The 27,774-nt window shown below is 42.5% G+C and overlaps 1 protein-coding gene across 1 annotated transcript in view; it reads right to left on the bottom strand.

Annotated features, from left to right (window-relative positions):
* Nucleotides 1-27,774, bottom strand: part of LOC106592038 (adhesion G protein-coupled receptor B2) — a 468,281-nt gene that overhangs the window by 197,604 nt on the left and 242,903 nt on the right. The window contains 4 exon segments of the mRNA XM_045694922.2: nucleotides 923-1,029; nucleotides 10,867-10,968; nucleotides 17,950-18,114; nucleotides 18,444-18,608. Of these exon segments, the coding sequence (XP_045550878.2) occupies nucleotides 923-1,029; nucleotides 10,867-10,968; nucleotides 17,950-18,114; nucleotides 18,444-18,608 (539 nt within the window).

The raw sequence follows: 27,774 nt of genomic DNA on the forward strand, positions 1-27,774 counted from the left end.
TGTTTGTTTCACTGCACCAGTTTAAGCCACGCCTTTGCCCAATCCTGATTCATCCAAATAATCAATGATGAAAACTCAAAACCAGGAACTACTGCTGTTCGCAATCATTCTATGTGAGCCTTGACAGATTCTCACCGTTTCAACTTCCACGAGAATCTGTCCATAAGAGATTAGTCAATGATTAACCAATGCATTCATTAAACAATGGATGAAAGCAGCAACTCATTAGAGAGGGAGAAAGTGTTTAGAGTGATGACATTGCTACTTTTGACTAACTGAACAAACTTTTCTCAGAAAGTTATTCAGGGCCAGAATTCATAAACCATCTCAGAGTTGGAGTGCTGATCTAGGATCAGGCCCCACAGTTCATGTAATATTATTCATTATTATTTAAAAGGCTAAACTGATCTCAGCACTCTTACTATAAGACACTTTATGAATACAATCCCACGTCTATTGATGGGCAAACAAATACGATGTGGGCGTCAAAATAATTCATTTATTCAACCTTTGTTGGGCCAGGTCAGTCTTTGAGAACAAATTATTTATTTAAACAGCGATCTGTTTTATCATTGAGTTGTTCATTTTACAGGCTAGAAGAAGAAACGAAGTCCTTAGTTTTGAAATAGCGATGGAAATATTGAGGAAGTGGAAGACAGGCTAAAATGACAACATAGAGCACATGTGCATTTCAAATGTACAATGTTCAAATGGCTTAGCTATGACTTACTACTAAATATGAACAGAAGACGTTCTGATAGTTCTCTATGTGTTATGATGTACCATCTGGATAGAAGGTAGCTTACTAAAATGCATTACCAATAACGTCGCGGCACAGGTGGCTCATTGAGCATGTTATACAAGACAAACTGAATTTGAATAAATAAGATGTGAATACAGAGAGCATGAAAAAGGGACTTACAGATAAATGTAAATATCTGAATTCCATCGAGACGCATCTGGCGAAGCTCGGAGGACCCCAGTAAGCAACTCCATTAGCGTCCAGCAAGCAACGACGACTAGCAGATCCTAGAGAGAGAGAGAACGAGATACCATTATTATATAAAACTTAACAGCAATAACACATTGGTTTCATGTTATCCAGTAACCTCATGACATTCTCATTGCAACTTGTTTCCAACATAGTATACCCTCTATAATGTAGATCTGAGGTCAACCTCAGGTCAACCATCCACCTAACACTATCTAATATACAACTACTCTATAAGGTCACACACATAGTATACATGTACACAGTTATTGAGAGGGAAACACAGAAACAACATATGATGAAACTGAAACTTGGACCCTGTGGGACACCATTGCAGGTCTTCACGGATCCACCTGTACCCGAATACACGACAATCCATCTGGGACCCAAGCGGGTCCGGTTCCAGAATTCTAAATAATGTCACCGGTCTGGGTTGGATCTGATATGATTGTCACAGGTCTCGGGTATGAGTCATTTTAACTGACTTGTCCGGAAGGTCCCCTAAAAGATCTGAACACGACTGCTGCAGTAGAGAGAGAGAGAGACATTTTATAATTTATGCTACTGCTCTTTGCTTTTCTTGAGTGGCGCGTGTCGCTCGTTGTGGCAATCATAAGTCATTAAAGAGGCAATACGCTGTCATAAAGTTTGTGGCAAAAGTTAGAGGATATCTAATAGACTATCCTGAGGTGGCAGGGTAGTCTAGTGGTTAGAGTGTTGGACTAGTAACAGAAAGGTTGCAAGTTCAAATCCCTGAGCTGACAAGGTACAAATCTGTTGTTCTGCCCCTGAACAGGCAGTTAACCCACTGTTCCTAGGCTGTCATTGAAAATAAGAATTTGTTCTTAACTGACTTGCCTAGTTAAATAATGGTTAAAATAAAATGGATGATGGAATTAAAAGTTGAAGGAGATGGATAGACTACAATGACCAAGAGCCAACAGGTGGGCTCCTACAACAGTTGGGCTCCTGAGTGGTGCAGCACTCTAAGGCACTGCATCTCAGTGCAAGAGGTGTCACTGCAGTCCCTGGTTTGAATCCAGGCTGCTTCACATCTGGCAGTGATTGGGAGTCCCATTGGGTGACACACACAATTGGCCCAGGTTTGACTGGGTTAGGCTGTCATTGTAAATAAGAATTTGTTCTTAACTTGCCAAGTTAAAAAAAGATAGAATACAACAGGTAGACATGCTTCTGCTGGTTTCATGGAGTCAAGACAGGTGCTACATAATCTTATTGGATGATGAATAACCTAGCTATGGCAGCTATTAGTCTACTACAGTGCGAGTCAGCTTGTTGGTTGGTTGCTGTCTCCTTCTCCCTGTTCCCTGTGTCACTCGTTCCAGTACGGCCCCTCCCCCGCCTGCTTCCATCACTTGGATCGGATCGGACTGGGTCTGGATCCGACCAGGTCTATACAGAACGGGTCTAGTTGTCCTCGGGTCCGTTTGTTTGCAAATACATTTACAGTTGAAGTCGGAAGTTTACATACACTTGGAGTTATTAAAACTCATTTTTCAACCACTCCACAAAGTTCTTGTTAACAAACTACAGTTTTGGCAAGTTGGTTAGGACATCTACTTTGTGCATGACACAAGTATTATATCCACAAATTGTTCACAGAGATTATTTCACTGACAATTCACTGTATCACAAATCCAGTGGGTCAGAAATGTACATTAAAACTAAATTTACTAATTACCACATGAATATTTCAATGCTGTGCTCTCTCACTCTCTCTCCACGTTATACATGTTGATCATTAAACAGACACTCTTATCCAGAGCATCTGAGTCCATGCACTGAACTAAGGTAGGTGACAACTAAAACTTTCCTCAAAAAAGCAGCTGTCTGGGTTGGAGCGAGCAGTCGCACTACGCTTCGCTCCACAGGTAATATTACACTTCACTACATTACAACGGCTTGATTTGTTTGATCTGAGCAATTCTTCTTAGCTAGCTACATAGCCGTCTTTGTATCAAAGATAATTGTGTAGTTTAGAGTAATTGAGTAATTATCGAGGCTAGCTATCTTCGTCCTCCTAACGTAGTCAACACTGCTAGCTGCTAGCTAGCTAGTCATCACTGCTAGCTAGCCAACTTCGACCGACTAGCAGCACTGTAGAAACTATTACATTACAACGTAACGACTTGATTAGTGTGGTGTTAGTGTTAGTTAGCCAGCTACATAGTTGTCTTTGCTGTATCTAAGATAATTGTGTAGTTTGAGTAATTATCGAGTTGAGCTAGCCAGCCGCGACGCGGCGCCAGACTTAGTCAACACACCTAGTCATCATTAACCCACTGCTAGCTAGCCAACCGTTACCGACTAGCAGCGCTGTAGATACTAATACTTTACAACGGAACGATGTGACTAGTGTAGTGTTAGCTAGCTAGCTACTTAGTTGTCTTTGTCATAGCTTGATAATTGTGTAGTTTAGTAATTACCGCGGTTAGCTAGCCAGCCATCGAGGTTAGCTAGCCAGCTATTTCCGTCCCCCGCGACGCCATTTTTCCTAACCCAGCCAACTATTACCGACGAGCAGCATTGTAGAAACTAAATACATTACAAGGAACGTCTTGATTATTGTTATTTTAGCTAGCTAGCTAAAAAGTTGCTTTGTATCATGACAAGGTGTAGTACCGAAATTATCGAGGTTACCTAGCCAGCTACACGTTCTAAGTCAACAACGCAGCCACTGCTAGCTAGCCTACTCCACCAGCCAGCAGTACTGTATCATTTTAGTCAATAAGATTTTTGCAACGTAAGCTTAACTTTCTGAACATTCGAGACGTGTAGTCCACTTGTCATTCCAATCTCCTCTGCATTAGCGTAGCCTCTTCTGTAGCTTGTCTACTATGTGTCTGTCTATCCCTGTTCACTCCCCTCTGCACAGGCCATACAAACGCTCCACACCGCGTGGCCGCTGCCACTCTAACCTGGTGGTCCCATCGCGCACGACCCACGTGGAGTTCCAGGTCTCTGGCAGCCTCTGGAACTGCCGGTCTGCGGCCAACAAGGCTGAGTTCATCTCAGCCTATGCTACCCTCCAGTCCCTAGACTTCCTGGCGCTGACGGAAACATGGATTACCACAGATAACACTGCAACTCCTACTGCTCTCTCCTCGTCTGACTACGTGTTCTCGCATACCCCTAGAGCATCGAGCCAGCGGGGTGGTGGCACTGGCATCCTCATCTCTCCCAAGTGGACTTTCTCTCTTTCTCCCCTGACCCATCTGTCTATCTCCTCATTTGAATTCCATGCTGTCACAGTTACCAGCCCTTTCAAGCTTAACATCCTTATAATTTATCGCCCTCCAGGTCCCCTTGGAGAGTTCATCAATGAGCTTGACGCCTTGATAAGTTCCTTTCCTGAGGATGGCTCACCTCTCACAGTTCTGGGTGACTTTAACCTGTTATGGCTAGGGGGCAGTATTTTCACGGCTGGATAAAAAACATACCCGATTTAATCTGGTTACCACTCCTACCGAGTAACTAGAATATGCATATACTTATTACATATGGATAGCAAACACCCTAAAGTTTCTAAAACTGTTTGAATGGTGTCTGTGAGTATAACAGAACTCAAATGGCAGGTCAAAACCTGAGAGATTCCTTTACAGGAAGTGGCCTGTCTGACCATTTCTTGAACTTCTTTTCCAACTCTATCTTTTACTAAGGATCTCTGCTCTAACGTGACACTTCCTACGTCGTCCATAGGCGCTCAGAGCCCGGGAAAAAACAGAATGTCGTCATTCCAGCCCCAGGCTGAAACACATTATCGCCTTTCTTAAGTGGCCGATCAAGGGACTCTGGGCTTATGCGCGTGACCCGACCGCCCCCGCCTTTGTGATTTTTTCCTCTGTTTGCCGAAAAGGAGATTCCCTGTCGGAATATTATCGCTTTTCTACGAGAAAAATGGCGTAAAAATTGATTTTAAACAGCGGTTGACATGCTTCGAAATACGGTAATGGAATATTTAGAATTTTTTTGTCACGAATTGCGCCATGCGCGTGACCCTTCTTTACCATTTTGGATAGTGTCTGGAACGCACGAACAAAACGCCGCTATTCGGATATAACGATGGATTATTTTGGACCAAACCAACATTTGTTATTGAAGTAGCAGTCCTGGGAGTGCATTCTGACGAAGACAACAAAAGGTAATGAAACTTTTATAATAGTAAAGCTGATATTGGTGAGTGCTAAACTTGCCGGGTGTCTAAATAGCTAGCCCGTGATGCCTGGGCTATGTACTTAGAATATTGCAAAATGTGCTTTCACCAAAAAGCTATTTTAAAATCGGACATATCGAGTGCATAGAGGAGGTCTGTATCTATAATTCTTAAAATAATTGTTATGCTTTTTGTGAACGTTTATCGTGAGTAATTTAGTAAAATGTTAGCGAATTCCCCGGAAGTTTGCGGGGGGTATGCTAGTTCTGAACGTCACATGCTAATGTAAAAAGCTGGTTTTTGATATAAATATGAACTTGATTGAACAAAACATGCATGTATTGTATAACATAATGTCCTAGGGTTGTCATCTGATGAAGATCATAAAAGGTTAGTGCTGCATTTAGCTGTCTTCTGGGTTTTTGTGACATTATATGCTAGCTTGAAAAATGGGTGTCTGATTATTTCTGGCTTGGTACTCTGCTGACATAATCTAATGTTTTGTTTTCGTTGTAAAGCCTTTTTGAAATCGGACAGTGTGATTAGATAAAGGAGAGTCTTATCTTTAAAATGCTGTGAAATAGTCATATGTTTGAAAAATTGAAGTTTTTGTATTTTAGAGGAGTTTGTATTTCGCGCCACGCCCATCATTGGATATTGGAGCAGGTGTTCCGTTAGCGGAACGTCTAGATGTAAGAGGTTAACCTCCCCATGTCTAACTTTGACTCATTCCTCTCTGCCTCCTTCTTTCCACTCCTCTCCTCTTTCGACCTCACCCTCTCACCTTCCCCCCCTACTCACAAGGCAGGCAATACACTTGACCTCATCTTTACTAGATGCTGTTCTTCCACTAATCTCATTGCAACTCCCCTCCAAGTCTCCGACCACTACCTTGTATCCTTTTCCCTCTCGCTCTCATCCAACACTTCTCACTCTGCCCCTACTCGGATGGTATTGCGCCGTCCCAACCTTCGCTCTCTCTCTCCCGCTACTCTCTCCTCTTCCATCCTATCATCTCTTCCCTCTGCTCAAACCTTCTCCAACCTATCTCCTGATTCTGCCTCCTCAACCCTCCTCTCCTCCCTCTCTGCATCCTTTGATTTCCTCTGTCCCCTATCCTCCAGGCCGGCTCGGTCCTCCCCTCCTGCTCCATGGCTCGACGACTCACTGCGAGCTCACAGAACAGGGCTCCGGGCAGCCGAGCGGAAATGGAGGAAAACTCGCCTCCCTGCGGACCTGGCATCCTTTCACTCACTCCTCTCTACATTTTCCTCTTCTGTCTCTGCTGCTAAAGCAACTTTCTACCACTCTAAACTCCAAGCATCTGCCTCTAACCCTAGGAAGCTCTTTGCTACCTTCTCCTCCCTCCTGAATCCTCCTCCCCCCTCCTCCCTCTCTGCGGATGACTTCGTCAACCATTTTGAAAAGAAGGTTGACGACATCCGATCCTCGTTTGCTAAGTCAAACGACACCGCTGGTCCTGCTCACACTGCCCTACCCTGTGCTTTGACCTCTTTCTCCCCTCTCTCTCCAGATGAAATCTCGCGTCTTGTGACGGCCGGCCGCCCAACAACCTGCCCACTTGACCCTATCCCCTCCTCTCTTCTCCAGACCATTTCCGGAGACCTTCTCCCCTACCTCACCTCGCTCATCAACTCATCCTTGACCGCTGGCTACGTCCCTTCCGTCTTCAAGAGAGCGAGAGTTGCACCCCTTCTGAAAAAACCTACACTCGATCCCTCCGATGTCAACAACTACAGACCAGTATCCCTTCTTTCCTTTCTCTCCAAAACTCTTGAACGTGCCGTTCTTGGCCAGCTCTCTTGCTATCTCTCTCAGAATGACCTTCTTGATCCTAATCCGTCAGGTTTCAAGACTGGGCATTCAACTGAGACTGCTCTTCTCTGTGTCACGGAGGCTCTCCGCACTGCTAAAGCTAACTCTCTCTCCTCTGCTCTCATCCTTCTAGACCTATCTGCTGCCTTTGATACCGTGAACCATCAGATCCTCCTCTCCACCCTCTCCGAGCTGGGCATCTCCGGCGCGGCCCACGCTTGGATTGCGTCCTACCTGACAGGTCGCTCCTACCATGTGGCGTGGCGAGAATCTGTCTCCGCACCACGTGCTCTCACCACTGGTGTCCCCCAGGGCTCTGTTCTAGGCCCACTCCTATTCTCGCTATACACCAAGTCACTTGGCTCTGTCATATCCTCACATGGTCTCTCATATCATTGCTATGCAGATGACACACAATTAATCTTCTCCTTTCCCCCTTCTGACAACCAGGTGGCGAATCGCATCTCTGCATGTCTGGCAGACATATCAGTGTGAATGACGGATCACCACCTCAAGCTGAACCTCGGCAAGACGGAGCTGCTCTTCCTCCCGGGGAAGGACTGCCCGTTCCATGATCTCGCCATCACGGTTGACAACTCCCTTGTGTCCTCCTCCCAGAGTGCTAAGAGCCTCGGCGTGACCCTGGACAACACCCTGTCGTTCTCCACTAACATCAAGGCGGTGACCCGATCCTGTAGGTTCATGCTCTACAACATTCGCAGAGTACGACCCTGCCTCACACAGGAAGCGGCGCAGGTCCTAATCCAGGCACTTGTCATCTCCCGTCTGGATTACTGCAACTCGTTGTTGGCTGGGCTCCCTGCCTGTGCCATTAAACCCCTACAACTCATCCAGAACGCCGCAGCCCGTCTGGTGTTCAACCTTCCCAAGTTCTCTCACGTCACCCCGCTCCTCCGCTCTCTCCACTGGCTTCCAGTCGAAGCTCGCATCCGCTACAAGACCATGGTGCTTGCCTACGGAGCTGTGAGGGGAACGGCACCTCCGTACCTTCAGGCTCTGATCAGACCCTACACCCAAACAAGGGCACTGCGTTCATCCACCTCTGGCCTGCTCGCCTCCCTACCTCTGAGGAAGCACAGTTCCCGCTCAGCCCAGTCAAAACTGTTCGCTGCTCTGGCACCCCAATGGTGGAACAAGCTCCCTCACGACGCCAGGACAGCGGAGTCAATCACCACCTTCCGGAGACACCTGAAACCCCACCTCTTTAAGGAATACCTGGGATAGGATAAAGTAATCCTTCTAACCCCCCCTTAAAAGATTTAGATGCACTATTGTAAAGTGGTTGTTCCACTGGATATTATAAGGTGAATGCACCAATTTGTAAGTCGCTCTGGATAAGAGCGTCTGCTAAATGACTTAAATGTAAATGTAAATGTCTGAGTCTGTGTACGCATGTGTGCTGTTGTTGAGAGTTATGATAACAGCTCTGTGTGTTATGATAATATGTACAATTGAAGTCGGAAGTTTACATACACTAAGTTGACTGTGCCTTTAAACAGCTTGGAAAATTCCAGAAAATGATGTCATGGCTTTAGAAGCTTCTGATAGGCAAATTTATATTATTTGAGTCAATTGGAGGTGTACCTGTGGATGTATTTCAAGGCCTACCTTCAAACTCAGTGTCTCTTTACTTGACACCATGGGAAAATCAAAAGAAATCAGCCAAAATTGTTGACCTCCACAAGTCTGGTTCATCATTGGGAACAATTTCCAAATGCCTGAAGGTACCATGTCCATCTGTACAAACAATAGTATGCAGGTATAAACACCATGGGACCACGCAGCAGTCATACTGCTCAGGAAGGAGACGCGTTCTGTCTCCTAGAGATTAACGTACTTTGGTGCGAAAAGTGCAAATCAATCCCAGAACAACAGCAAAGGACCTTGTGAAGATGCTGGAGGAAACAGGTACAAAGGTATCTGTATCCACAGTAAAACGAGTCCTATATCGACATAACCTGAAAGGCCGCTCAGCAAGGAAGAAGCCACTGCTCCAAAACCGCCATAAAGAAGCCAGACTACGGCTTGCAACTGCACATGGGGACAAAGATCGTACTTTTTGGAGAAATGTCCTCTGGTCTGATGAAACAAAAATATAACTGTTTGGCCATAATGACCATCGTTATGTTTGGAGGTAAAAGGGGGAGTCTTGCAGGCTGAAGAACACCATCACAACCGTTAAGCACGGGGGTGGCAGCATCATGTTGTGGGGGTGCTTTGCTGCATGAGGGACTGGTGCACTTCACAAAATAGATGGCATCAAGAGGTAGGAAAATGATGTGGATATATTGAAACAACATCTCAAGACATCAGACAGGAAGTTAAAGCTTGGTCACAAATGGGTCTTCTAAATGGACAATGACCCCAAGCATACTTCCAAAGTTGTGGCAAAATGGCTTAAGGACAAGAAAGTCAAGGTATTGGAGTGGCCCATCCCATATAATAATTGTGAGCAGAACTGAAAAAAGTGTGTGCGAGCAAGGAGGCTTACAAACCTGACTCAGTTACACCAGCTCTGTCAGGAGGAATGGGCCAAAATTCACCCAACTTATTGTGGGAAGCTTGTGGAAGGCTACCCAAAACGTTTGACCGAAGTTAAACAATTTAAAGGCAATGCTACCAAATACTAATTGAGTGTATGAAAAACTTCTGACCCACTGGGAATGTGATGAAAGAAATAAAAGCTGAAATAAATCATTCTCTCCTATTATTCTGACATTTCATATTCTTAAAATAAAGTGGTGATCCTAACTGACCTAAGACAGGGAATTTTTACTAGGATTAAATGTCAGGAATTGTTAAAAACTGAGTTTAAGTGTATTTGGCAAAGGTAAACTTCCGACTTCAACTGTATGTAAATCGGGTTTGGGTGAGAAAGCTCCAGATCCATTTCGGAACAGGTCCAACTTCATGGTGAAGACATCTAGACACCGTACAAACTACCTTCTCTGCTGGAGTAGATTCCACACACACACACACACACCACACACACACACACACACACACACACACACACACACACACACACACACACAGGCACTTGTGCACACACACGCGCTCACAGACGCACACACGCAAACACACACATTTCAAAGTCCTCATCTATTAAGCAGTATATTATTAGTTACAGTGAGTGCCTGAGGACAGTGTCTGGGTAGGCACCTGCTCTGAAATAAACTTCTGGTAGAAAATAACATGAATCTACAGCACCACAATATTAACCAGAATGTATTACTTTTCACACTGTACACTACCTCAACCATACAACACTCTGTAGACCTTACATGTGCCGAAGGAACTTTACAAACATGAATGATGTTGTGATTAGAACTAGCAGTAGTCAGACACTTAGTACTAGCAGTAGTCAGACACTTAGTACTAGTCAGACACTTAGTACTAGCAGTAGTCAGACACTTAGTACTAGCAGTAGTCAGACACTTAGTACTAGCAGTAGTCAGACACTTAGTACTAGCAGTAGTCAGACACTTAGTACTAGCAGTAGTCAGACACTTAGTACTAGTCAGACACTTAGTACTAGCAGTAGTCAGACACTTAGTACTAGCAGTAGTCAGACACTTAGTACTAGCAGTAGTCAGACACTTAGTACTAGCAGTAGTCAGATACTTAGTACTAGCAGCAGTTGGACTACATCATTACAGTGTAAACGTACATAATACATTATAATTTAAGGGGTGCTTATATTTGTCCTGTTACACACTAGTACATGTGTGTAATGGAATGGAAATGTGTTTCTTACATATCCCAACCCTGACTGTTAGACTACACAATCACGGTTTATAATAGCAGTATAGTTATAGTACTGTCATAGTATAGTCAGGTTTACCAGTGGCGTTAGTCGGACACTTGTTGTAGACTGTTTCTCCAGCCGAGGCTCTTTTCCAGGTCATGTTTACAAGGTACTCATCTCTACAGATCTCATGAGGTGCTGCAGAGACACAGAAGAGCGAGAGAGGGAGTTAGATATAACACACACACTGCAATTCAATAATATCCTGCAACAGATATCATTTTCCCAGGCATTGTATTTATTACCCTCTCTTTCTATATATTTCATTACCTCTGCAGTATATATTTATCATTATTCTACAATATTCATCATTACCTCTAATATATTTATCCATCATTATCTCTACAATATATATCCATCATTACCTCTACTATATATATATATATACATATATATATATAAATATATATATATATACACATCACTACCTCTACAATATATATTCCTCATTACCATCATTATCTCTACAATATATATATATATATATATATATATATCCATCCTTACCTCTACAATATATATTCATCATTACCTCTAATATATTTATCCATCCTTATCTCTACAATATATATATATATATATATATATATATATATATATATATATATATATATATATATATATATATCCATCATTACCTCTACAATATATATTCATCATTACCTTTACGCTATTTCCATCATTACTGTTACAATATATTTTCATCATTACCTCTAATATATTTATACATCATTATCTCTACAATATGTATATATATCCATCATTATCTCTACAATATATATATATCCATCATTACCTCTACAATATATATTCCTCATTACCTCTACAATATATTCCTCATTACCTCTACAATATATATTCATCATTACCTTTAAGCTATTTCCATCATTACCGTTACAATATATATTCATCATTACCTCTACAATATATATCGATCATTACCTCTACAATGTACAAGTATAATAAGCAACCAACCAAGCCATCCAGTCCCTCTGAGCACATACCACTTTTTTTGTTTTGTTCATTCAGAAAATATTCAGACGTATTGACTTTCTACATTGTAGATCTTTCCACATTTTGTTACATTCCAGACTTATTCAAAAATTGATTAAATTGTTTTTTTCCCTCATCAATCTACCTCATCTTCCTCATCAATACCTCATAATGACAAAGCAAAAACAGGTTTTTAGACATTTTTGCATGTTTTGTGTGCAAAGTGCGCAAAGCTGTCATCAAGGCAAAGGGTGACTACTTTGAATAATCTCAAATATAAAAAAGATTTTGATTTGTTTAACACTTTTTTGGTTACTACATGATACCATATGTGTTATTTCATAGTTTTGATGTCTTCACTATTATTCTATAATGTAGAAAATAGTAAAAATAAAGAAAAACCCTTGAATAAGTAAGTGTGTCCAAACTTTTGACTGGTACTGTATTTCCATCATTACCTCTACAATATACAGTGAGTGTACAAAACATTAAGGACGAAATGAGGCTATTCTGGGGACAAAAGGAAGTGCAACTCAATATTCGGAAGGTGTTCCTAATGTTTTGTACACTCAATGCATATGCAATCTGTCTTTATCTGTCCCTCTTTGTATTCATTTCTCTTTTTATCCCTCTCTACATAACCCTGAATGATGAAGAATATTACAAGAGAGGAAATACTCAGAGTCTGGAGAAGAGAGAGAGAGAGAGAGAGAGAGAGAGAGAGAGATTGGAGAGAGAGAAAACAGCGCAGGACAAGAGAGAAAGATAGTGAGAGATGCACCCTTAGCCTTCTTCTTCATCTAAATCTATGTTCCCCTCCAAACTCTTGGACAGATCTGTATGTTCTGCAACATGCCAGAGAACTATAAAAGGACTGCCTCTGACAGAAGTTCACTCTGCGGCAATGTCTGACATTTATCTAATCTATAGCCTCCCAGAGCACCGCACACACACACACGCACGCACACACACACATACACACAGAAAGAGAAAACCCCAGTCAAAGGAATGCTTATTAAACTGTGCTGTTTGCTGCAGTGGCTGACACACTGACAAATCACACCAAGCAGGGCTTTGAACTATACCCTTCGTCCTGTGAGCTGAGAGAGGGAGGGAGAGGGAGGGAGAGAATAGAGAGAGCGGAGAGCAAAAAAGAAATATAGGTTGAGAAAAAGAGAGGAAGAGGGAGATAAAGTGAGAGGGAAATGCAGAAAGGGAGAGTGAATATTAAGATTGAGAGAGCAAGAGACAGGAAGAAAATGGAGGGAAAATGATGTCAACAGAGAGAGAGCGAGTGAGGGATGGAGAGGCATTCAGAAAGATAGATACTGTGCAACAAACTAAAGTAAAAGGGAGCATGAAAATGGATAGACAGACAGAGAGAGAGGAGAGAGAGAGGAGAGAGAGAGGAGAGAGAGAGAGAGAGAGACAAGAGAGAGAGAGGAGAGAGAGAGGAGAGAGAGAGAGAGAGAGAGAGAGAGAGCAGGAGAGAAGACAATACCCAGCTAGCACATCTGATTCCTTGAAAGTTTTGGAAATGTAACTTTTTGGTTTCCCATTGGTTCTGGGAACAAATTCATAAGTTTCCTGACCGGTAACATTTTTTGAGAAGGGATGTGAGGCTTGAGTAACGTTCTGAGAACGGTAATAGAATAACGTTCTAAGTACATGTTTCAATAAGACTTTTAATAGCACTACTAGCTTATGTTAACTGTTCTGAACTCCAAGCACAAATAGGACACATGGAAATTAATTTGCTTAGGCATTAATCATGCTAACACATTTCTTGTTTATTGTGTCAAATCTATGATCTTCTGTTCTCTATCCCTGCAATTAGCCCACTGCATCACCAGGGTGGAGCTAGCATGCCTTGTTTTTTTAACTCATACAGAGCTGTTCATTTTAATCTATTAAATCTATTTAATCTATAATCAAACAGACCCTATTTCAAAGGAAACAAGCACTCATTAAGATCAGGTGTGGCCAATTAGTGGGCAGCACCAACACACCTGAACACAGTTAACAAGATAGAGGATAGAGAGAGTTTTGTTGATGCTGAGAACATAATGTATTTAAGTGCTAATGCCCGAGAAGCCCTTGTTTGGAGGATATATTGGCACGGTTGTTGTTATTGGCAAACCGTACCAATATATACTCCAAACACCGGCTCCAAACAAAGGGTTACCAACATATTCTAAAAATGATTCACATATTTTCTTTAAACATTATTTTGATGAATTTATTTATACTATTTCATCCTTCCACAGGATATAGTCCCGACACAAATCTTGGGTTGCTACCCAAACCAGCTGGTCGTTTGTTCTATCGGTTTGGTTGCCAGAGACGCGACCCAGTCGTTCAGTCTTTTTGTTCTGTATCTATGGACGCGACAAGGGCGTTCGTTCTAAATGTTCCATTGCCATACTGGCTGGCTACGTTCTTAACCCTTGCTTGCTAGCTAGCCAACTATGGCTAACTTACAGTCACGTCAAAAAGTGCAGCCAGAATAACAGCAAAGTAGCTGCATTTGCGTTTGTTAAAGTTGTTTTCGAGTGACATTTACTTGGATACATCCATAACAATGAGCTAATGATGCACAATTTTCACCTGGCATACAAAATGTGCTCTTTTGTCAGGACACTGTTGTTCAGAGGAGCTAGCCAACAACACAACTAACACAATCACTTCAAACTGAAGCTGGAATGACACACTGGCTGTACTTTGTTTAGTTTTACCTGTTTACTATTTATAGAGTTATTTGTATACAGTACCAGTTCAAAGTTTGGACACACCTACAAATTCAATCAATCAATCAAATGCATTTATAAAGCCCTTTTTACATCAGCAGATGTCACAAAGTGCTATACAGAAATCCAGCCTAAAACCCCAAACACCAAGCAATGCAGATGTAGAAACACTGTGGCTAGGAAAAACTCCCTAGAGAGGCAGGAACCTAGGAAGAAACCTAGAGAGGAACCAGGATCTGAGGGTGGCCAGTCATCTTCTGGCTGTGCCAGGTTGAGATTATAACAGTACATGGCCAAGATTTTCAAACGTTCATAGATGACTAGCAGGATCAGATAATAATAATCACAGTGGTTGTAGAGGGTGCAACAGGTCAGCACCTCAGGAGTAAATGTCAGTTGGCTTTTCATAGCCAAGCATTCAGAGTTAGAGACAGCAGGTGAGCTAGAGAGAAAGTTGAAAAGAGCAGGTACGGGACAAGGTAGCATGTCCGGTGAACAGGTCTGGGTTCCATAGCTGCAGGCAGAACAGTTGAAACTGAAGCAGCAGCACGACCAGGTGGACTGGGGACAGCAAAGAGTCATCAGGCAAGGTAGTCCTGAGGCATGGTCCCAGGGTTTTTCTTTATTTTTACTATTTTCTACAGTACATTGAAGAATAATAGTGAAGGCATCAAATAATACATGGAAATATAATATGAAATAACACATGGAATCATGTAGTAACCAAAAATGTGTTAAAAAAATCAAAATATATGTCATATTTTAGATTCTTCAAAGTAGCCAGCCTTTGCCTTGATGACAACTTTGCACACTCTTGGCATTCTCTCAACCAGCTTCACCTGGAATGCTTTTCCAACAGTCTTGAAGGAGTTTCCACATATGCTGAGCACTTGTTGGCTGCTTTTCCTTCACTCTGCGGCCCAACTCATCCCAAACCATCTCAATTTGGTTTAGGTCAGGAGATTGTGGAGACCAGGTCATCTGATGCAGCACTCCATCACTATCCTTCTTGGTCAAATAGCCCTTACACAGCCTGGATTTGTGTTAGGTCATTGTCCTGTTGAAAAACAAATGATTGTCCCACTAAGTGCAAACCAGATGGGATGGTGTATCACTGCAGAATGCTGTGGTAGCCATGCTGGTTAAGTGAATTGTACATAAATCACTGAGAGTGTCACAAGCAAAGCACCCCCACACCATCACACCTCCTCCTCCATGCTTCACGGTGGGAACTACACATGCGGAGATCATCTGTTCACCTACTCTGCGTCTCACAAAGCCATGGCGATTGGAACTAAAAATCTCAAATTTGGACTCATCAGACCAAAGGACACATTTCCACCTGACTAATGTCCAGTGTTCATGTTTCTTGGCCAATGCAAGTCTCTTCTTCTTGTTGGTGACCTTTAGTAGTGGTTTCTTTGCAGCAATTCGACCATGAAGGCCTGATTCACGCAGTCTCCTCTGAACAGTTGATGTTGAGATGTGTCTGTTATTTGAACTCTGTGAAGCATTTATTTGGTCTGCAATTTCTAAAGCTGGTAACACTAAATAACTTATCCTCTGCAGCAGAGGTAACTCTGCGTCTTCCTTTCCTGGGGCTGTCCTCATGAGAGCCAGTTTCATCATAGCGCTTGATGGTTTTTGCGACTGCACTTGAAGAAACTTTTCCATATTGACTGACCTTCATGTCTTAAAGTAATGATGGACTGTCTTTTCTCTTTGCTTATTTGAGCTGTCCTTGCCATAATATGGACTTCGTCTTTTACCAAATAGGGCTATCTTCTGTATACCACCCCTACCTTGTCACCACTGATTGGCTCAAAAGCATTAACAAGGAAAGAAATTCCACAAATTCACTTTGAACGAGGCACACCTGTTAATTGAAATGCATTCCAGGTGACTACCTCATGAAGCTGCTTGAGAGAATGCCAAGAGTGTGCAAATCTGTCATCAAGGCAAAGGGTGGCTACTTTGAAGAATCTCAAATATAAAATATATTTTCATTTGTTTAACACTTTTTTGGTTACTACATGATTCCATATGTCGTATTTCATAGTTTTGATGTCTTCACTATTATTCTACAATGTATAACATTTTGTAAATAAAGACAAATCTTTGAATGGGTTGGTGTGTCCAAACTTTTGACTTTTACTGTATATACATACAAATTATGATGGTTCATGACTGGCTGGCTGAGAAAAACTGTCTTATCCCGACTCCCGACATGTTCATTACTATGGGAAAGCTGGAGACCGAATTTGAATATTGAAACAATGTTGCAAATGTCGGAGAGACAGACAGCAAGGTTTATTCAAATCTCCAATGTTGAAAACTAAATGTTAGTCTAAAATAAATATGATATAATGTCCAGAGGCTTTTTATAGTTGAGATCAAGTTTAGAAATTGTCTGGCTGGGCTAATGAGACAGTGGATTGTGCAATCAGATGGAACAGAGAAAATAGGCATTTTTTACGTCATAGATTTAGCCAGCGGTAACTTGTGGAATAGACAGCGTTTGGAATGCGCTTTTAACCAATCAGCATTCAGGATTAGACCCACCTGTTGTATAAATGTTTTTAAATAACATTCTTAGAACGTTATTTGAACATTACTAATGTTTTCTTCTGCTTTTTATGGAAACTGTTCTTAATGTTCTGAGAACCATGAGGAACCCTTTAGAAAACGTTATGCTGAAGTACTGAAATCCCCACGTAAGGAACATATGGTTCTCAGAACGTTATGTGCGAGCGGGGTATCCTGTACCATTTGCAGAATATTGTGGGAAGGTTGTATGCAAAATAACCATAGGACAACCATGCTCTCACCAAGCTCTAAGAAACATTAGGTTCTCAGAATGTTATGTGGTAGCTGGGTAAGCTGTGCTACAGTGTTGTCTTCACCACAGGGAATCATCCACTCTCTGTGATGCAGTTTGACTGACACATGAAGAACCGTCAATTCCCCTCATTCCACAATCATTACAGATACAATTATACCCCCACTATACGTAACTCAACACACTTATAACTGAGCCTATTAAACAAATACACCACAACACATTTCAACAAAAACAAACATGTTCGCAAATTATCACCAATAATCACAAACAGTTCGCCCTCTCAATGAACACACACAGACACACACACACAGCCCTCATACCATCACACACATACAGTCCCTACCTGACCAGACAGACAGACAGACAGACAGACAGACAGACAGACAGACAGACAGACAGACAGACAGACAGACAGACAGACAGACAGACAGACACAAAGCGACGTAAACACACACTGAGACACAAAGAGACAAAGACACAGAGACACAAAGAGAAATAAACACACACAGAGATACAAACACACACACAGACACTGACCGGGGCACTTCTTGTCGTTGCAGGAGCGGACCTCCTCTCCGGAGCCATCACAGGGGTAACCTTGTATCCCTGTCCCCTCACACATCCTGAAGCGACGCTGCCACCCTGAGTCACACGTTTTACTGCACAGACTCCAGTGGTTCCAGCTGCCCCAGTTACCCCCACCTGGAGAGAGAGAGAGAGGGAGAGAGAGGGAGGGAGAGAGAGAGAGAGGGAGAGAGAGAGAGGGAGAGAGAGAGAGGGAAGGGGAAGGGTGGAGATATGATGGGAGATGGTTTAATGCACATGATGTCATAACATGCAGATCACACACACACACACACACACACACACACACACACACACACACACACACACACACACACACACACACACACACACACACACACACACACACACACACACACACACACACACACACACACACACACACACATATATATATTGTGTGTCTGTCTGTCTGTGCTCTATGTGTGTATATATTTTTGTCTTACCACCACAAGATGGGTTGGTACACTCCCTGGTCTCCTGGTGTGGTCCTTTACACTCTGCCCAGCCGTGCACCGATGCACTACACCTCCTCTGTCTCTGCTGGCTCCCTGTGGAACAGGTTTCACTGCACCTAGACCACGGAGCCCAGTCCAACCACTGGCCCTCCACTAGAGGAGAGAGACAGAGACAGCGAGAGAGGGGGAGAGAGATAGAGAGCGAGAGAGCGAGAGAAAGAGAGAGAAAGATAGAAAGAGAGTGAGAGAGGGGGAGAGTGAGAGGGAAGAGGGAAGAGGGAAGGAGAGAGAGAGAGAGAGAGAGGAAGGGAGAGAGATGTTAAATTAAAGAAGCATTGAAAGGAGGGGGGTTGAAATACAGAGACAGAAAACAAGAGAGACAGAAAGACAGAAAGACAGAAAGAGAGATTGATAGATAGATAGATAGATAGATAGATAGATAGATAGATAGATAGATAGATAGATAGATAGATAGATAGATAGATAGATAGATAGATAGATAGATAGATAGATAGATAGATAGATAGATAGATAGATAGATAGATAGATAGATAGATAGATAGATAGATAGATAGATAGATAGATAGATAGATAGATAGATAGATAGATAGATAGATAGATAGATAGATAGATAGATAGATAGATAGATAGATAGATAGATAGATAGATAGATAGATAGATAGATAGATAGATAGATAGATAGATAGATAGATAGATAGATAGATAGATAGATAGATAGATAGATAGATAGATAGATAGATAGATAGATAGATAGAGAAAAGACAATCGGGTTGGAGACAGCAGTACGACTGTTGTATATGTCAGACCTAGCTTGTGCTGCAACAGACTAACAACAAATCCAAACAACTACTGATTTCCTACCATCTTCATTATGGAATCAAATGCCAGACATGAAAGTGCAAAAGTGCCCACTTTTCAAAAGTAATTCAGCATGGCTATGTACTTCTATCAAGGTCTTGAGTTAGTTTTTTCTGTGGAGTTTGATTTCCCCCCACAATGCAGTTAGATTTGAAGAGTTTTTCAACCTATTCCATCTGGAGTTTTGGTGGAGGCTAAATCAAAAAGGAGGACAGCCTTTTAATCAAATCAAAGTAGAGCCGGTTAGAAGGCAGCAGATGAATATGGGATACTGAGCAATGGCACCAAAGCCTGATAACATCAACACACTGCTAATGAAAGCCCCCACTGTCCCCTTTGAGGACTAATCGAGGGACAAATTCCATCGCGGGTAGCTGGCAATGTTTACTTTATAAATGAATGTATAAAATACACAAAAACAACATATATACACATATACACACACAAAGGTAGAAATATATACAGGCTAGACATATTTGACATAACCATCAAAGTCCTGCAGTTTTTTCCCCTCCAGTGATTTCCATATGTTTCTTTACTTAACGTTAAGACTTCAGTGAACTCAGACACCTTAACATAGAGAGATGCTGTTATTAATATAACACTTCACAGCACCAGGGAAAACACCACAGTCCTGAGTATCCAGTTATTAGCACTGTAAAGACAAGACACTTTTAAAATATATGAAAAGACAATGTGGCCTTCTGGGTAAATTACATATCCCAAGATAGCTGTGTGTGTGTGTGTGCGTGTCTGTGATGGCTGTCAAAACTCCTCTTTGTTTACATCCCGTCCTTGTCATTCAGATAGATGTTGATGCATTTAGACAAGTGTTTTATGATTTAATGTATTATTCATTCATTATTAATCTATTACAGTTCCTGGGACGATTCTCTCGCTCTCTCTTTCCCATGTTTATTGATATTGCATATTTTGATGCAAAGCCTGTCAGTTTAGCAGTTCCCTACATGACAGATGACACTCGGGGAAGCCAGTGCCAGGACATCTGATTGATATCATTGTGTTGTTGCGAACATTGGTAAATAGGAGCTGAACGAGTTAAAACATTGGTAAATAAGGGTCGAATGAGGTCAACAATTTGTAAATAGGGGTTGAATGAGGTAAAACATTGTTAAATAGGGGTTGAATGAGGTAGAACATTAGTAAACAGGGTTTAAATGAGGTAAAACATTGGTAAATATGGTTTAAATGAGGTAGAACATTGAAAAATAGGGGTTGAATGAGGTAGAACATTAGTAAACAGGGTTTAAATGAGGTAAAACATTGGTAAATATGGTTTAAATGAGGTAGAACATTGACAAATGGGGGTTGAATGAGGTAGAACATTAGTAAACAGGGTTTAAATGAGGTAGAACATTGAAAAATAGGGGTTGAATGAGGAAGAACATTGGTGTTGGTGATGCTGTTGTTAATATAACACTTCACAGCACCAGGGAAAACACCCCAGTCCTGAGTATCCAGTTATTAGCACTGTAAAGACAAGACACTTTTAAAATATATGAAAAGACAATGTGGCCTTCCGGGTAAATTACATATCCCAAGATAGCTGTGTGTGTGTGCGTCTGCGATGGCTGTCAAAACTCCTGTTAAATAGGGGTTGAATGAGGTAGAACATTGGTAAATAGGGGTTGAATGAAGTAGAACATTGGTAAATAGGGGTTGAATGAAGTAGAACATTGGTAAATAGGGGTTGAATGAAGTAGAACATTGGTAAATAGGGGTTGAATGAAGTAGAACATTGGTAAATAGGGGTTGAATGAAGTAGAACATTGGTAAATAGGGGTTGAATGAAGTAGAACATTGGTAAATAGGGGTTGAATGATGTAAACCATTGGTAAATAGGAGTTGAATGAAGTAGAACATTAGTAAACAGGGTTTAAATGAGGTAAAACATTGGTAAACAGGGTTTAAATGAGGTAGAACATTGAAAAATAGGGGTTAGTAACATTACCCCTACCTACAGTACATGTACATATTACCTCGACTAACCTGTACCCCGCACATTGACTCGGTACCACCTGCATATAGCCTCGTTATTGTTATTTTATTGTTGCTCTTTTATTTTTTACTACTTATTTTCTTAACTCTTATTTTTCTTAAAACCTCATTGTTGATTAGGGGCTTGTAAGTAAGCATTTCACCGCAAGGTCTACTGCACTTTTGGTATTCGGCACATGTGACAAAAAAAATAAAAATGGACTTGATTTGGTTGAAAAAGCCTAAACTCAACAAAAAAATAAACATCCCTTTTTCAGGACCCTGTCTTTCAAAGATAATTCGTAAAAATCCAAATAACTTCACAGATCTTCATTGTAAAGGGTTTAACCACTGTTTCCCATGCTTGTTCAATGAACCATAAACAATTAAGGAATACGCACCTGTGGAACGGTCGTTAAGACACGAACAGCTTACAGACGGTAGACAATTAAGGTCACAGTTATGAAAACTTAGGACACTAAAGAGGCCTTTCTACTAACTCTTAATACCACCAAAAGAAAGACACCCAGGGTCCCTGCTCATCTGTGTAAACGTGCCTTAGGCATGCTGCAAGGAGGCATGAGGACTGCAAATGTGACCTGATCAAGAAATTGCCATTTCCGTACTGTGAGACGCCTAAGACAGCACTACAGGGAGACAGGACGGACAGCTGATCATCCTCGCAGTGGCAGACAACGTGTAACAACACCTGCACAGGATCGGTACATCCGAACATCACACCTGCGGGACAGGTACAGGATGGCAACAACAACTGCCCGAGTTACACCAGGAACGCACAATCCCTCCATCAGTGCTCAGACTGTCCGCAATAGGCTGAGAAAGGCTGGACTGAGGGCTTGTAGGCCTGTTGTAAGAAAGGTCCTCACCAGACATCACTGGCAACAACGTCGCCTATGGGCACAAACCCACCGTCGCTGGACCAGACAGGACTGGCAAAAAGTGCTCTTCACTGATGAGTCACGGTTTTGTCTCACCAGGGGTGATGGTCAGATTCGCGTTTATCGTTGAAGGAATGAGCTTTACACCAAGGCCTGTACTCTGGATCGATGGTCTGGGGCAGCGTGGCACAGCATCATTGGACTGAGCTTGTTGTCATTGCAGGCAATCTTAACGCTGTGTGTTACAGGGAAGACATCCTCCTCCCTCATGTGGTACCCTTCCTGCAGGCTCATCCTGACATGACCCTCCAGCATGACAATGCTACCAGCCATACTGCTCGTTCTGTGCGTGATTTCCTGCAAGATAGGAATGTCAGTGTTCTCCCATGGCCAGAGAAGAGCCCGGATCTCAATCCCATTGAGCACGTCTGAGAACTGTTGGATCGGAGGGTGAGTGCTAGGGCCATTCCCCCTAGAAATGTCCGGAACTTGAAGGTGCATTGGTGGAAGAGTGGGGTAACATCTCACAGCAAGAACTGGCAAATCTGGTGCAGTCCATGAGGAGGAGATGCACTGCAGTACTTAATGCAGCTGATGGCCACACCAGATACTGACTGCTACTTTTGACCCCCCCCCCTTTGTTCAGGGACACATTATTCCATTTCTGTTAGTCACATGTCTGTGGAACTTGTTCAGTTTATGTCTCAGTTGTTGAATCTTGTTATGGTCATACAAATATTTACACATATTAAGTTTACTCAAAATAAATGCAGTTGACAGAGAGAGGACATTTCTTTTTTTGCTGAGTTTATTTGGAGCTTCATGAATATAAGGTAGGGACTTTGTAAGACCAGAGAGAAGAGAACCCCCGACTGTAGCTCCAGCAACAATTGTTGTACAAGAACATGTAATGCATATGACACTTCATCAACTGCACGTTCAAGAGCATGTCACTGCACAGTAATTTAAACAAAGCACTATTCCACAGTCTGAACGGTTGGTTAAGAAGGGTACGTTCAGAGAAGGCAATGTTTCGTGGACTGGCTAAGTGTTCAGGTGTGTGTGTTAAGGCTAAACTCATCTTGTGCAGACATCAGTGACTTTAGCTAAAAAGCTCTGTCACATGAAGTAAATATGATGAACGCCTACTGCGGTGTGTGTGTGTGTGTGTGTGTGTGTGTGTGTGTGTGTGTGTGTGTGTGTGTGTGTGTGTGTGTGTGTGTGTGTGTGTGTGTGTGTGTGTGTGTGTGTGTGTGCGCGTAGGGTCAATTCAGTTGTGAGAGACAAGTGTTTTTTGAATGAGCAGCCATCAACATGGGCCAGGTGGAACCATCATCATTACTCAAACTCACCAACCAACAGAAGAGAAAGAGGGGGGTTTCCCATGCCAATAAAGCCCTTGAACTGAGAGAGAGAGAGAGAGAGAGAGAGAGAGAGAGAGAGAGAGAGAGAGAGAGAGAGAGAGAGAGAAAGAGAGAGAGAGCGAGAGAAAGATAGCGAGAGCGAGAGAGTGAGAGAGAGAGAGAAAGAGAAAGAGACAGAGAGCGAGCAGCTGGGATTGAGGCTAGACGCCTAGAAAAGACAACTGAGGCATGATACACAGCTGAACTCATTGTACGCCAGTGTGTGAGAGAGAGAGATAGACAGACAGAAAAATAGATGCATGTAAGGCAGCAACATAGGCTAGACTGTTACACTAAGGACAATGACACTAATTCCTTTTCCTGGTTTTAGACCGACACGCACACAAACACACACATACAAATATCAGCGCACACATGTAAAGATATAAACTTCAGCACACACCCACACTCTGTCTCTCTCTCTCTCTCTCTCTCTCTCTCTCGTTTCTCTTCCTCTCTCTCATTTTTCTTCCCCCCTCTCTCTCACAGTCTGGCTCTCGCTATCTCTTTCTCTCTCTCCCTCTCTCTCCTTATGTATCTCTCCCTCTTTCCAACAGCATGTTTAAACAGCCCAGCAGGCATACTACAGTAGATTCAGACTTGTCTTCCTCCTGTCCCCCTCTTCCCTGTCTGCCTGCCCGTCTGCCTGCCTGTCTGCCTGCCCGTCTGCCTGCCCGTCTGCCTGCCCGTCTGCCTGTCTGCCTGCCTGCCTGTCTGTCTGTCTGTCTGTCTGTCTGTCTGTCTGTCTGTCTGTCTGTCTGTCTGTCTGTCTGTCTGTCTGTCTGTCTGTCTGTCTGTCTGTCTGTCTGTCTGTCTGTCTGTCTGTCTGTCTGTCTGTCTGTCTGTCTGTCAGTCAGTCTGCCTGTTTAACTGTGTTTAAACATTCCCTTCATTAGGGAGATGATTTGTGTCTGTAGCTGGGATGATAAGACACTGAATGGGCTTATCCACTGATTTATTATTAACACAGACAGACTGTACCCTGACAATAACACAGACAGACAGCACCCTAACAATAACACAGACAGACTGCACCCTGACAATAACACAGACAGACTGTACCCTGACAATAACACAGACAGACTGTACCCTGACAATAACACAGACAGACTGCACCCTGACAATAACACAGACAGACTGTAGCCTGACAATAACACAGACTGTACATGGCAATTACACACAGGCCGGACGTCGCCTGACAATAAGACACAGACTGTTGCCTGACAATAACACACAGACAAACTGTAGCCAGCCTAAAAATAACAGATACTGTAACCAGACAGTAGACTGTAGCTTACGATAACACAGAGACTGTAGCCATACAGTAGACTGTAGCTTACGATAACACAGAGACTGTAGCCAGACAGTAGACTGTAGCCAGACAATAACACAGAGACTGTAACCAGACGATAACACAGAGACTGTAGCCAGACAATAACACAGAGACTGTAGCCAGACAGCAGACTGTAGCCAGACAGCAGACTGTAGCCAGACAGTAGACTGTAGCCAGATATTAACAGAGACTGTTGCCAGACAGTAGACTGTAACCAGACAATAACACAGATACTGTAGCCAGACATTAGACTGTAGCTTGACAATAACACAGAGACTGTAACCAGACATTAGACTAGAGCCAGACAATAACACAGTAGACAGCCAGACAGTAATCTCAGCCAGACAGTAGACTGTAGCTTGACAATAACACTGTGAATGTAGCCAAACAGTAAACTGGAGCCAGACAGTAGACTGGAGCCAGACAATAACAGAGAGACTGTAGCCAGACATTAGACTGGAGCCAGACAATAACAGAGACTGTAGCCAGACAGTAGACTGGAGCCAGACAATAACACAGTAGACTGTAGTCAGACAATAGACTGGAGCCAGACAATAACACAGTAGACTGTAGTCAGGCAGAAGACTGTAGCCAAACAAGGTAACAGGTCATCTCAAAGAGACAATGATTTATTATCCTCTTGATAAGGTAATAGGTCATCTCAAAGAGACAATGATTTATTATCCTCTTGATAAGGTAATAGGTCATCTCAAAGAGACAATGATTTATTATCCTCTTGATAAGGTAATAGGTCATCTCAAAGAGACAATTATGTATCACTCCTCTTGACAAGATAACAGGTAATTTCAAAGAAACAATGATGTATCACTCCTCTTGACAATGTAACAGGTAATCTCAAAGAGAATGATTCATCACTCCTCTTGACAAGGTAATAGGTAATCTCAAAGAGACAACGATGTATCCGTCCTCTTGACAGGGTAATTGGTAATCTCAAAGAGACTCAAACACTGTGGTAACCCAAAAGAGAGGGAACTAAAGAAAAAAAAGAAGAACAAAAATGAAAGAAATTCCAAACCTAAGCAGAGGTTTGAAACTGAGGTTTCTATTATGGGACCTAAGAGGAGAGATGGATGCAGACTAGCGGAAGAACAATGGAGATTTTAGACTGATCATAGTGAACAAGACTGGACAGGGGAGGACAGATGTAGACTTGAGTGCTATGACAGTAGTGATATGGATATATGGGATGACAGAGAGAGAGAGATAATTATATTGAGAGAGAGAGAGCAAGAGAGAGAGAGCAAGAGAGAGAGAAAGAGAGAGCGAGTGAGAGCGACAGAGAGAGAGAGAAGAGAGAGAGAGGAAGAGAGAGGAAGAGAGAGAAGGACAGAGGTGTATATAGCGTGTACAGTGCATTCAACAAGTTTTCAGACCCCTTTTCTAATTCCACATTTTGTTACGTTACAGCGTTAATCTAAAATGGATTAGTTTTTCGCCACATCAATCTACACACAATACCCCATAATGACAAAGCAAAATACATGTTTCATTATTTTATCAAATATAAAAAATATATGATAACTGAAATATTACCTATACATAAGTATTCAGACCCTTTACTCAGTACTTTGTTGAAGCACCTTTGGCAGCAATTACAGCCTCAAGTCTTCTTGGGTATGATGTTACAAACTTGGAACACTTGTATTTGGGGAGTTTCTCCCATTCTTCTCTGCAGATCCTCTCAAGCTCTGTCAGGTTGGATGGGGAGCGTAGCTGCACAGCTATTTTCTGGTCTCTCCGTTCGATTGGGTTCGGGCTCTGGCTGGGCCACTCAAGGACACTGCGTTGTATTGGCTGTGTGCTTACGGTCATTGTCGTATAGGAAGATGAACCTTCGCCCCAGGCTGAGGACCTGAGCATTCTGGAGCAGGTTTTTAATCAAGGATCTCTCTGTACTTTGCTCTGTTCATCTTTCCCTCGATCCTGACTAGTCTCCCAGTCTCTGCCACTGAAAAACATCCCCACAGCATTATGCTGCCACCACCATGCTTCCCCGTAGGGATGGTGCCAGCTTTCCTCCAGACGTGACACTTGGCATTCAGGCCAAAGTGAACAATCTTGGTTTCATCAGACCAGAGAATCTTGTTTTTCATGGTCTGAGACTCTGTTGGTGCCTTTTGGCAAACTCCAAACGGGCTGTCATGTGCCTTTTACTGAGGAGTGGCTTCCGTCTGGCCACTCTACCGTAAAACTCTGATTGGTGGAGTGCTGAATAGATGGTTGTCCTTCTGGAAGGTTCTCCCATCTCCACAGAGGAACTCTGAGGCTATGTTAGAGTGACCATCCGGATCTTGGTCACCTCCCTGACCAAGGCCCTTCTCCTCCGATTGCTCAAATTGGCCGGACGTCCAGCTCTAGGAAGAGTCTTGGTGGTTCCAAACGTCTTACATTTAAGAATGATGGAGGCCACTGTATTCCTGGGGAACTATAATGCTGCATAAATGTTTTGGTACACTTCCCCAGATCTGTGCCTCGACACAATCCTGTCTCGGAACTTTACGGAAAATTCATTCGACTTTATGGCTTGGTTTTTGCTCAGATATGCACTGTCAACTGTGGGACCTTATATAGACAGGTGTGTGACTTTCCAAATCCAATCAATTCAATTTACCACAGGTGGACTCCAATCAAGTTGTAAAAACATCTCAAGGATGATAAATGGAAACAGAATACACCTGAGCTCAATTTGGAGTCTCATAGCAAAGGGCTTGAAAACTTATGTAAATCGGGTATTTCTGTTCAAAATTCTAAAAACCTGTTTTTACTTTGTCATTATGGGGTATTGT

Source organism: Salmo salar, chromosome 14 (genome assembly GCF_965601325.2).
Source record: "Salmo salar chromosome 14, fSalSal1, whole genome shotgun sequence".
NCBI lineage: Eukaryota > Metazoa > Chordata > Actinopteri > Salmoniformes > Salmonidae > Salmo > Salmo salar.